Consider the following 13,563-nt stretch of genomic DNA (forward strand, 5'->3'; position numbering starts at 1 on the left):
CAAATGTCTTAGAGAAATCCTTGTCTAAATGGTCATTGAGCTGGGAATACTGTGTGGTCTTGTCTCCTCTGGGAACCTGTTCAGAAACGTCTACGAGGGGACCCAAAAGTCAGACAGCAGTGTAAACCAAATCTAAACACAGAGAATGGCTGGCCTTTCCCTTAAGTTTTTTAGACTTGATGTAAACTTAATTTTTCTCAAGTCAGAAAGATTTGCAGACTAGACTAGAAAAGCATTTTTACACCTAGAACTTCAAACTTTTCACACACAGTATAGCAAAACAGAATCCTAAGGAAATGCCATTGAAATTTCTGACCACCTTCTACCCAAAAAAGATTTTTAGTATTTTACTGTTTACATGTAAGTTTTTTAGGGAACAATTTTCTAGCACTTTTTTTTCTTAAAAGAAATTGATGTAATAGTTTACTTTTATGTTCAACAGAGTAAATTTAAATGTGAAATTTGAAAGTGTGATATTGAGCTATCATTCTTGTAGTGTAGACTGATGTATCAATTTTTTTTCTTGTTTTTTTCTTTCAAAATGGTTTCTACTGTAAGTTATTCCACCAGTAAGTATCTTTCTATATTTAGCCCATTCATTATTCCTGTATTAATTAAACAAGTTTTCAGGGAAAGTGGGGAAGAATATCCCAGGTAAAAGGTATTGGAATGACAGCCTACCTTCTAAGATTTTGCATGGAGACTTTGTATGTCTATGTAGAAAGACAGTTGGAGAGGTAGTTTGGGGCCAGATCATAAACTGCCCTCTGTGCCATAGTAAGGAATTTAACTTTATCTTATAGCAAGAGAATTGATCGTTTTACTTTTGATCAATTAAGTTTTTGAAATATGACTCTGGAAGTAGATATGCAAACGGATTCATGTAAAGAGAGGCAAGATAGAGACGGCATTTTGGGCAAGAAGTGCTCATAGCCTGAAATATGGCAGTGGCTAAGAATACTGGACAGAACAAAACAGATATAGGACACACTCTGAATAAAACTGACAGGACATGCCTGGCTTTTTATTTCTATCACTATATTAATGTGATGTGGCATCAACCCACATGAAAAGCAGGAAAGAGAAGAGGGAGGAGGATTAAGAGTATAATCAGCTTCTGCTTTCAGGTTATCCACTTTATATACTGAAATTTTTGTGCATATTTTGTGACATTTTCTTCACTATATACTTTTCCAAACTGTATACTTCTCCAAAATTACTCAACAAATAAGAGAGCTTTTTTACTGAGGCACAGAGACTTGTGACTCCCCAGTTAGGTTTGAAAACCTTAAGGTATAAGCCATTTACTCTCCACTGTTTTCCATTAAGTAATCCGAGGATGAGTAGGAATATTTGTAAATTTCCTTTTGACTCATTTTTTAATAAGTTAACCATGTTTCTAAGTCATATGTAGAAAAGTTTAACTTAAATTGTTTAACAAATGTGTTTTGATTCTAGTCATCTTGCTATCAAAAATTTAAATTGCAGGGGAAAACAATTCATATTGTTTTGCCCAATGTGCTCCAGTGGAAATGTGTGTGTATAGTTGGAAGTTTATGTTATTTACATGAATTTACATATCACAATTTTATTTAAAAAATTACACACACAAAATTTATCCTGAAATGGAATGACTATAGACTTGGAAACTTAGATTTGTATTATATAATAGTACATTTAACCCTACTTGCATATTTCTTGGCAGTTTATCTCCTACTAACTTCTTCAGAATCAAGAAGCAAAACTTAAAAAAGAACAGACTAGAAAAAGAAGAAAAACTTTTTAGAGAAAAATTTGAGGTATGTTCTCAGAATGTAAAAATATTAAAGATGAGGGACCTCTATTCTAAAAGATACTGTGTTTTACCCCTCTGCCTCTTTGGGATAGACATATGATCTTTGACTAGAAGGCTGTTATTTTTTTCCTGATGCATTTTTATATTCTAATGCCCTCATGCATGGTATTCTGACTGAAAACTGTAAGTTGTTCTTTAAAGCTGTTCTTCCCTAATTCCACCAAAGCTACTCTCTCAGCATACACAATTTTATATATGTATATAGACACATATATACATATATAGGTATTATATATATATATATCTCCATCCCCACCTGTGATAACACTGATAAATTGTAACATGTATTTGTGTGAACTAAATTCTTGAGTTCCCTCTGAATGGGGAGACTGTCTCACTCAAGTCGGCTCCTCAACACAATATAAAAATACACACATTAGTGTTCAGTAAATGAATGACTAAATTACACATGAACACAACTGAACTACTAAATGAAACAATCGGAAATCCCTTAACTTCTTTTATTGTCATGAAGAGTTCATGGAACATTTCTCCTTAATTGCATCTTTCCATAATTCCAAAGTTCAAACAAGCTTCCTTTCTGATTTCATATGCTGTCAAAGTGAGAATTTATTTTAAAATGTGTATTGAACATTTCCACTTTTCAGACACTGTATTGAAAGAGATAAAGTATGCATCCTGCTCATATTTTTTAGATAAGTCACTACTTTGCCTAAAATCTTTCAAAAGTTCCCTATTGCCAAGTGGATAAATACTAGGCTTCTTAACATGATATATAAAGACCTTTGTCTATCTGGTTTTACTTTCTCCCATTCTTCACCTTGCATTTGATGGCTGGGCAACAATCTACCCATAGTTGTGTCCTTTCTTTGTCCTACCTCCTCCTTCTCCATGTTTATGAGAGATCTTTCCCAACTGTCTGTAACACTTTTGCTACCTTCTCTGTCTAGCTCCTGTTCATTAACCAACACCCAGTTGAAGCATCTCCTCTAGGAAAACTTTTAAAGAAATGATTCTTCCTCTACATACCTTAACAAACCTATAGCTTATCACAAAACACTAACATTGTAATTATGTATTAATCAATGAGCTCCTAGAAGATAAGGATAAAAAGGTATTAGTAAGTTCATGTCTGTGTGCAGAGCAGAATAGGCCTCACTAGCCCCTTCTAAACATCCAATAATTGTTTTTGGAATGAACTGAAATAGGAACATACAAAAAGTTCTAATAGAAACTAACTCCAAAGAAGATTAGGGTTACTATATTTAGAAATTGTGATATGAAATGGTTTATTGCTGTTATTTGATAAGCTAAAAAAGCAACATTGCCACAACTGTTAGAAGACCCTACCTTCCATCTACTGCTTTTCTCCTATAATATTTTTGTGACTATCTCATATTGGTATGATTATGTAGGTATGAGTCCATTCTTCCTTATTACTGTGGCTGGTTTCCTTGATACAGCACTGGAAAAAAGAAAACACTATGCTATTTCAATTACTATTGAATTACTCAATTATTCATAAAATAATTGGGTAACTCACTTGTGATCGCGGCCAGCTGGCGAGGGTCCCACATGGTGCGGCAGACCTCTCCTGTCTCGCCTGCTGCTCCCCTCAGCAGTGTATTTCAATCAGTCTGCCTGTTCTGTTCCCTGCTCTATCTCTGGTGAAGCCTCACCCTCCCGCGCATCTGACCTATACCTCGGTTCTTGTATAAATAAATCTTTAAAAAAAAAAAAGAGTATATGTAATGTGCCATTACAAAAGTAAATTATATATGATGAAAATCTTCATGCAAGGTGAAGAGAAAAAAGGGTATTTCAGGCAGAGAAAACCACATGAGCAATCACATCAAAATATGAAAGGTACATGATATAGGGCCTCTCTGGTGGCTTAGGGGTTAAGTCTCAGTGCTATTCACTGTTGAGGTCTGAGTTCCATACCCATCCAGGGAGGTAATCCATTGGCTTAGTAGACCTCTCCTATATCACCTACTGCTCCCCTCAGCAGTGTATTTCAGTAGATACACCTGTTCTGCTCCCCACTCTGTCTCTGGCGAATCCTCTCACCCCCTGCATCTCTGGCCTACGCCCCAGTTCTTGTATGCATAAATAAATAAAAATTAAAAAAAAAAGGTACGGGATTTACTTAGGATCATCATATAACTTGATACAGCTTGAGTAAGAATGACAATATACAAAAAAACATGAATTTCAAGCTAACATGGACCTTATCCTGAAAGTAATGAAGAGTTTTCAGGACTTTATAAAAAGGAAGGTGGCCTAATAATGAGATCTGAATTTTGAGAACTCACTGTGTATATACAGTGGACAGTAGCCAGGAAAGGGAAAGACGATCTGTTAGGAAGCTATTGCTTTGTTAAATGAAAGAAAAATCTATCTGGTGAATCAATTTTATTTGGTATAGGGCGATCTCATAATATGTCACCAAAATTCTGGACACTTATGAGGGTGGACGCAAGTATACTTGATCGTAAGTATTTGTAAACAGAAACATTATCTATAAATAGAAACTGTCCTGAGCAACAGGAAATGTTTGGAAACCCTAATTTGAGGATGTAGACATCTAAAATTTAAGATACATATACTGGAACTACTTTTTCCTGGTCCACGGATTTCAGTGCTTTAGAAGATGGTGTATATGTAGATGTTAAGGCCAGTTGTTTATCACACAGGAAAAAGAAAAAAACACCCTGAAATAAGAAGTTCAATTTCTCATCAGTTTTTTTTTTTAAATATGTGTGCTATAGATATATACAAGACTATGTCCACCTAGAAAGGAAGAATGGAAAAAGAGTGTCATCTAGAAATACAAGGTAGATAAGGCCATTATAAATTCTGAAGCACTACTAGATAAAGAGATTGTTCTCATTCCAACTTCTCCTCTTCTAGGTTTGGTTAAACTTAATTACTAGAACAGTTAACATGCCATCCACAAAAGTTAATTTATACCCATGTTTTCCAGCATTCTCATTCAACAGAATCCATCTACTACAATTAGGTAATGAGTATGCAAACACTTTGAAAATGAAAACTAGCATTTTACTATTTCCTTAAATAGCATTCCTTTCCCTTAATATTGTATTATTTTCTATTCCCTCAGATGTTACATCCTCCACTGATTTTGTTATAATGAAAAAGAGAACAAAAACTATGCAGGCATATTCTGATTAGTAACTTTTCATTTCAGTATGACAAAGATATTACTGTTATCAATACAGCAGTGGCATGTTCCAATAATTCAAGAAATGGAATATTTGATTTGCCAATAACCCCTGGAGAAGAACTAGATGTCATTGATGTCACTGAAGAAAATCTAGTGATATGTCGCAATTCAAAAGGCAAATGTGAGTTCCTGACATACTATTCACAAAATTTCGAACATTAAAATAAATTTCAAAGCATTATCTCTGTAACTTTCAGATTAGTAATAGTGATTTTTTTTTCAATAGATGGATATGTGCTAATTGAACATCTAGACTTCAAGTAAGTACTCTGATTTAGTATTTCAGAAAATGAATTTTAAATACTTTCGTCTCAAGGAAAAATTAGATATGCTATGATGCCCTTCTCTGCAATTTATTATTGTGTCGTCTGAGTATACTATCAAATCTTTCTACATAGTATATATTGTTTTAGAACTGTTTCTTAAAATCATTTTTTGGTTTATAACATTGCATATGATTTAGATGGGTAGTAGGTTCATACCTCCGTCAGATGTTACCATACAAGACCCACCACCAAAGCGCCAGCATAATCCTCTACCATAGTCCACTGGGCCCCTCCACCTCTCACAGCCTCAGTTCTACTGTCTTATTTCTGGGTTTGTTTGGATTAGTTTTGCCTGTTCCTTCCTTTAGTTTCTTTATATTCCACACTGGGTGTAATCATCCAGTATGTCTTCCTTCTTTTGATGTATCAATTAGCATAATCCCTACAGGGCGTTTCAACTTTGTGCCAAGATATGGGACTCTCTGGGTATAGTGTCCCCCTGATTAACTATTAGATGGTACTCTCCAGCAAAGCACGGACTCTCCTGTTGCCAACATTTTAAAGGACTATAAAAACATCCCCCGAAGGAAAAGATGAACAGCTGGGATTACATCAAACTAAAAAGCTTCTATACAGAAAAAGACACATTAACCAAGACAAAGAGAAGCCCTACTAATTGGGAGAAAATTTTTGTACACAATACAGCTGATAAGGGATTGATCACAAAGATCTACAAAGAGCTGATGCACCTCAACAAAAACAAACCAGTCAAAAAATGGGCAGAAATGCTAAAAAGACATGAAAAAATGTTCAACATCCCTCATAATCAGGGAAACACAAATCAAAACCACAATGAGATAACACCTTACACCAGTGAGAATGGCACATATTAAAAAAAACAGGGAACAACAAATGTTGGTGAGGATGTGGAGAAAAAGGAACTCTCCTAAACTGCTGATGGTAATGCAAACTGGTCCAGCCACTATGGAAAGCTGTGCAAAAGTTCCTGAAACTACAAAAATGGAGCTTCCATATGACCCAGCAATTCCACCCCTAGGAATCTACCCAAACACTAAACATTAATTCAAAAGGATACCTGCACCCCAATGTTTACTGCAGCACTATTTACAAAAGGTTAAAATTGGAAACAGCCCATATGCCCAAAAATAGATGACTGGATCAAGATGATGTGTTATACCTACACAATGGAATATTACTCAGCAATCGATAAACTCATGCCAGTTGCAGCAACATGGACGGCACTAGAAGGGATTATGCTCCATGAAATGCCAGAAAGAAAAAGAAAAATATTGGATGGTTTCACTTACAGGAGGAATGTAGGGGAATGAAGTAAGAGATCAGGAAAAAATAATTATAATAAATCAAAAACCAAAATTAACAGGCAACTATAAATGAGACATTCTGTGGGGCAAGGGGGAGGGACCAAAACAGGGTAGGGATTTTAGAACAGGGATCTCTGCATCCAGAACCCACCTAGAATGTGTGGAACTGCGAAAGGTCTGTCCCCACAGCCAGAGGTGAGTTGAAAAGCTCCTGTGAGCCAGGTCCCATCTGGCCTCCAGTTAGAGCCCAGAAGGGGATCCAGCCACTGCCAGGGCAGATCGCGGGTGCAGGGAAGTACCCTCCTGACTCGCCATTTTAGAACAGGGATCTCTGTGTCCGGAACCCACCTAGACTGTATGGAACTGGGAAAGGGCTGTCCCTGCAGCCAGACGTAAGCTGAAGGCCCCCACAGGCCAGGCCCTGCCTGGCAGAAAGCTGGAGCCCAGAGGGGGATCCAGTGATTTGGAGCCCAGCAGATGATCCAGCCACTGCCAAGGCAGTCTGTGAGATCTCAAAACCCACCTTTGGATTTAAACAAATGCAGAAGGAAGAGATTTTTCTGGGACAGCCCTACTGGACATCTGGTATAACAGCATTGGACTCGATTAGACCACCAGTTTGAGTCCCTAAAGAGGGAAGTGAAAGAAATGCAGGAGATCAAAGGATTAATGGAGGAGCTAAAGAACTCTGGGAAAAGTAATGAAAGCAGAGTAGATGAAATGGGAGAAAGAGTAAGTACTCTCGAAGACACAGAAATAAAAAGAACCGAAACAGAAAAGGAAAGAGAAGTACGAAGGAAAAAGACTGAAGAAAGCCTTCGGGAACTATCTGACTCCATGAGGAAAGGAAATATAAGAGTTATAGGAATTCCAGAAGGAGAGGACAGAGACCTAGGAACAGAGAAAATATTCAAGGAAATAATTGAAGAGAACTTCCCGAACATGAAGAAGGAGCTGAAAATAGACATACAAGCAAGAAGAACACCAAACTTCCATGATGAAAGGAAAAATACAGCAAGACACATAATAGTAAAGCTCCCAAGTATCCAAGACAAGGAAAAAATAATGAAGCTGACAAGAGGGAAGAAACCGGTAACATATAAAGGAAACACCAATCAGGCTGACATCAGACTTCTCTGAAGAAACACTACGGGCAAGGAGAGAGTGGAGGGACATAGTCAACAGACTCCAAGACACAAATGCCAACCAAGAATACTCTATCCCGCAAAGCTTTCCTTCCTCTATGAAGAAAAAATAAGGACCTTCCCAGACAAACAGAAACTCTGGAATTTCATTACAACCAAACCCCCACTCCAAAAAATACTACAAGGAGTCCTGATGCCAGAACCAACAGATGGAGGAATAAGAATGAAACAAGACCCCCAAAAACATTATTAAATAAATAAAACCAGAGAAAAGACAAACAGAATAGCAAATATAGATGCTAACATAGCAATATTAACTTTAAATGTAAACAGACTAGACTCTTCAATAAAAAGACACAGAGTTGCAGGCTGGATTAAGAAACAAAACCCAGCCTTTTGCTGTCTCCAGGAAACACATTTAACTGCAAAAGATAAAAATAGACTGAAAGGATGGAAAACAATCCTACAAGCAAATGAACCAAAAAAGAAGGCAGGGGGCCTCCCCGGTGGCGCAGCGGTTGAGCGCTGGGTTGCGAAGCTGCCCGCGGCCTCCGCAGCGCCGGTTCGATCCCCGGCTGCTTCCCAGCCACGGGAGGAGGGTCCCACATGGCGCGCAGACCTTCCTGCCGCCCGCTGCTCCCCTCAGCAGTGTACTTCGGTCCTTCTGCCTGCTCTGCTCCCCGCTCTGGCTCTGGTGAATTCTCTCACCCTCCCGCACTTCTGACTGTACCCAGTGCATGTATAAACAAAAAAACAAACAAACAAACAAACAAATAAAAAATAAATAAAACATGCCTCTATAAAAAAAAAATTAAAAAAAAAAAAGAAGGCAGGAACAGCTATACTTATATCAGATAAAACAGATTTCAAACTCAAAAATGTAAAAAAAGAGACCCAGAGGGTCACTACATTAGGATCAAGGGGACAATACTTCAAGAAGACATAACACTCATTAACATATACTCACCAAATGAAGGAGCACCAAAATATATCACACAACTATTATCATCTCTGAAAACAGACCTCAGAGAAAATACATATGTAGTAAGAGACTATCATATCACACCACTATCAACAATGGACAGATCAATGAGACAAAAAATAAGTAAAGACACTAAAGCTCTAAATAAGGATCTAGACCTCACGGGCTTAACTGACATCTATAGAACACTAAACCCAAAAAAATCTGAGTTCACATTTTTCTCAAGCACATACGGCTCATTCTCCAGGACTGATCACATACTGGGACTCAAGACAAACATCAAACAGATACACCAAGACTGAAATCATAGCAACCATTTGCTCTGACCATGAAGGCATGAAACTAGAAATAAACCATAAAAAGAAAGCAAGGAACCCTCCTACCTCATGGAGGTTAAAACCCACACTACTGGAAGACCACTGGATTAATGAGGAGATCAAAGAAGAAATTAAAAAATACTTTGAGTTGAATGACAAGGAGGACACACATTTTCTAAATGCATGGGATGTAGCAAAAGCAGTAATAAGAGGAAAATATATAGCAATACAGGCTCACATCAAGAAACAAGAAAGAACTCAAAGAAACAACCTAATCACACATCTCAAAGAACTAGAAAAAGAACAACAAAAAAAAACCTAAAAGCAGTAGAAGAAAGAAAATAATAAAAATCAAAGCAGAAATAAATGAAATGGAAACTAAAAAACAATCCAAAAGATCAATGAAACCAAAAGTTGGTTCTTTGGAAAAATACATAAAATAGACAAACCCCTAGCAAGGCTCACAAAGGAAAAACGGGAGAAAGCACAAATAAATAGGATCACAAATGAAAGAGGAGAAATCACAACAGACATAGCAGAAATCAAAAGAATCATCAGAAATTACTATGAACAGTTATATGCAAACAAATTCAACAATCTAGAAGAGATGAACAAATTCATACAACTTTATAATCAACCAAAGCTAGATAAAGAAGAAATAGAACACCTAAACAGACCAATTACAAGCAGTGAAATTGAAACAGTAATCAAAACCCTACCCAAAAACAAAAGCCTAGGACCAGATGGATTTACAAATGAATTCTACCAAATATTCAGAAACGAACTAGTGCCTATCCTTCATAAAATCTACCAAAAAATTGAGAAGGAGGGCCTCCCCGGTAGCACAGCGGTTGAGCACTGGGTTGCGAAGCTGCCCGCAGCCTACACAGCGCCAGTTTGATCCCTGGCCACCAGGCAAGGGTCCCACATGGCGTGCAGACCTCTCCTGCTACCCGCTGCTCCCCTCAGCAGTGTACTTTGGTCCTTCTGGCTGTTCTGCTCCCCTCTCTGGCTCTGGTGAATTCTCTCGCCCTCCCGCACTTCTGACTGTACCCAGTGCTTGTATAAATAAATAAATAAATCTTCAAAAAAAAATTGAGAAGGAAGGGATAATACCAAACACATTCTATGACGCCAACATTACACTAATACCAAAACCAAACAACAACAACACAAAAAAAAAAGAAAACTACAGGCCAATCTCTCTAATGAACACCGATGCAAAAATCCTCAATAAAATTTTAGGTAAAAGAATCCAACAATGTATCCATAAGATAATTCACCACGACCAAGTAGGATTTATTCCAGGGACACAAGGATGATTCAACATCCAAAAATCAATCAATGTAATCCAACATGTCAGCAAAAAGAAATATAAAAACCATATGATAATATGAATAGATGCTGAGAAAGCTTTCAACAAAGTACAATATCCATTTATGATAAAGGCCCTTGAAATTCTCTGGATACAAGGAACATACCTCAGCATCATAAAGGCCATATATGATAAGCCTATAGCCAATATCATTCTCAATGGTGAAAAGTTAAAAGCATTTCCATTAAGATCTGGAACAAGGGCCTCCCCAGTGGCACAGCAGTTGAGCACTGGGTTGCGAAGCTGCCTGCAGCCTCTGCAGCGCCGGTTCGATCCCCGGTCACCGGGCGAGGGTCCCACATGGCACACAGACCTCTCCTGCCGCCTGCTGCTCCCCCTCAGCAGTGTACTTCGTCAGTCTGCCTGTTCTGCTCTCCGCTCTGTCTCTGGTGAATTCTCTCACCCTCCCGCGCTTCTGACTGTACCCAGTGCTTGTATAAATAAATAAATCTTAAAAAAAAAAGATCTGGAACAAGACAAGGATGTCCACTCTCACCACTGCTTTTCAATATAATACTGGAAGTCCTAGCAAGAGCAATAAGAGAAAGACATACAAGGAATCCAAATAGGGAAGGAAGAAGTTAAATTATCACTATTCACAGATGATATAGAGAACCCCAAAACCTCCACAGAAAAACTAATCAAACTAATCAGTTTAGTAAAGTAGCAGGATACAAAAATCAACACACAAAAATCAGTAGCCTTCCTGTACACAAACAATAAATCTGAAGAAGAAATCAAGAAAAATCATCCCGTTTATCATTGAAACCAAAAAATCAAATATTTGGGACTAAACCTAACAGAAGAGGTAAAGGACCTATACAAAGAAAACTGTAAAACACTATTAAAAGAAACAGAAGATGGGCCTCCCTGGTGGTACAGTGGTTGAGGGCTGGGCTATGAAGCTGCCGGCAGCCTCTGCAGCGCCGTTTCAACCCTTGCCTGCCCGCTAGGGTCCCACATGGCGTGCAGACCTCTCCTGCCGTGCCCGCTGCTCCCCTCAGTAGTGTATTTTGACAGTCTGCCTGTTCTGCTCCCTGCTCTGGCTCTGGTGAATTCTCTCACCCTCCCACACTTCTGACTGTACCCATGGCTTGTATAAATAAATAAATAAATCTTAAAAAGAAAAAGAAATAGAAGACGACACAAAGAAATGGAAAGACATCCCCTGCTCATGGGTTGGAAGAATTAACTACCAAAATGGCCATCCTACCAAAAGCAATTTATAGATGCTATTCCAATAAAAATTTCAATGACATTCCAATAAAAATTTCAATGACATTCTTCAAAGAAACAGAACAAATATTGATGAAATTCATATGGAGCCACCAAAAACCCTGAATAGCCAAAGCTCTCCTGAAAAAAAAAAAAGGAAGGGAATGTAGGTATCACACTCCCAGACTTCAAACTATACTACAAAGCCATAATAATCAAAAGTGTATGATACTGGAACAAGAACAGACACATGGATCAATGGAACCAAACAGAAAACCCAGAAATAAACCCACGGATTTATGGTCAACAAATCTTTGACAAAGGAGCAAAGAATATCAATGGAGCAAAGGAAGTTTATTCAATAAATAGTGCTGGAAAACTGGGTCGCTACATGCAAAAGAATGAAGCTTGACTACTACCTGACACCATGCACAAAAACCAACTCAAAATGGATTAAAGAACTAGATATAAGACCTGAAGCCATAAAATATATAGAAGGAAATACAGGTGAAACACTACGTGACATACACCTCAGTAATATCTTTAAAGACACATCACCCAAAGCAGTGATAGTGAAGGAAAAGATAAACGACAAATTAAAGAGCTTCTGTACAGCAAAAGAGACAGTGACCAAAATAAAGAGAAACCCCACCGATTGGGAGAAAATTTTTGCACACAACACTAATGATAAAGGACTGATAACAAAAATCTACAAAGAGCTGATGAGACTCAACAAAAACAAAGTAAATAATCCAGTCAAAAAAGGGGCAGAAGAGCTAAAAAGAAACTTCTGCAAAGGAGAAATGCAAATGGCCAATACGCATATGAAAAAATGTTCCACATCACTTGTAATCAGGGAAATGCAAATCAAAATTACAATGAGATACCATCTTATACTAGTAAGAATGGCACATATATTATAGAACTAGCAAAAACAAGTGTTGGCGAGGATGTGGAGAAAAAGGAACTCTCCTGCACTGCTGGTGGGAGTGCAAACTGGTCCAACCATTATGGAAAGCTGTGTGGAGATTCCTCAACCTGCTAAAGATGGAGCTTCTATATGATCCAGCAATTCCACTCCTAGGTATTTACCTACCCAAAGGACACAGAAACATTAATTCAAAAGGGCACTTCCACCCCTATGTTTATAGCAGCACTATTTACAATAGCTAAGCTATGGAAACAACCCAAATGCCCCAAAATAGATGACTGGATCTAGAAGATGTGGTACATATACACAATGGAATATCACTCAGCAATCAAAAAAGATAAACTCATACCATTTGCAGCAACATGGATGGAGCTATAAGGGATCATGCTCAGCGAAATAAGCCAGAAAGAGAAAGAAAAATATCGGATGGTCTCACTCATAGCAGTAATTTAGAAAACCTAAATCAGGGACCAGGAAAAAGACTATAATTATAAAAACTTAAAATCAAAATCAACAAGCAACTCTAAACCAGACACGGGGGGTGGGGGGGAGGAGGAAGTAGGATCAAAACAAGGGGGGGTGGGAATTGTATGGGGACTATAACCAAGATGAAAATGCATACATTGTGTAAAAATGAAAAATGATGTAAAAAATATATAAAATTAAAATAATAATAATAATTAAAAAACAGCACAAGGGACTATGGTGATGGTGCATGGGTAAATTGGTGGTGGGAATTTTACGAGGACTACACCTGAGAGGAGAAAGCATACATTGTGAAAAAAGGAAAATGATGTAAAGTATATAGAAAATAAAAAAAAAATTAAGGAGCATAGAAATATCAAACTGGAGTAAGAAATCCCTAAGACTATTCATGACTCCTCAGGCCTACAGATTTCAAAATGTATGTCTATTTTCTTTCTCTC

At 37.7% G+C, this 13,563-nt stretch overlaps 2 protein-coding genes across 2 annotated transcripts in view; one reads left to right on the forward strand and one right to left on the reverse strand.

Moving 5' to 3' along the window:
• The window catches only part of FYB2 (FYN binding protein 2), an 84,734-nt gene that overhangs the window by 71,130 nt on the left and 41 nt on the right, over positions 1-13,563 (forward strand). The window contains exons 17-19 of the mRNA XM_054691541.1: positions 1,706-1,799; positions 5,028-5,184; positions 5,290-5,323. Coding sequence (XP_054547516.1) covers positions 1,706-1,799; positions 5,028-5,184; positions 5,290-5,323 — 285 coding nt within the window. The remainder of the gene's footprint in view (positions 1-1,705; positions 1,800-5,027; positions 5,185-5,289; positions 5,324-13,563) is intronic.
• The window catches only part of PRKAA2 (protein kinase AMP-activated catalytic subunit alpha 2), an 82,146-nt gene that overhangs the window by 11,902 nt on the left and 56,681 nt on the right, over positions 1-13,563 (reverse strand). The window lies entirely within an intron of this gene.

Source organism: Talpa occidentalis, unplaced genomic scaffold (genome assembly GCF_014898055.3).
Source record: "Talpa occidentalis isolate TD23 unplaced genomic scaffold, MPIMG_talOcc4v2.1 talOcc4.9, whole genome shotgun sequence".
Taxonomy (NCBI): Eukaryota; Metazoa; Chordata; class Mammalia; order Eulipotyphla; family Talpidae; genus Talpa; species Talpa occidentalis.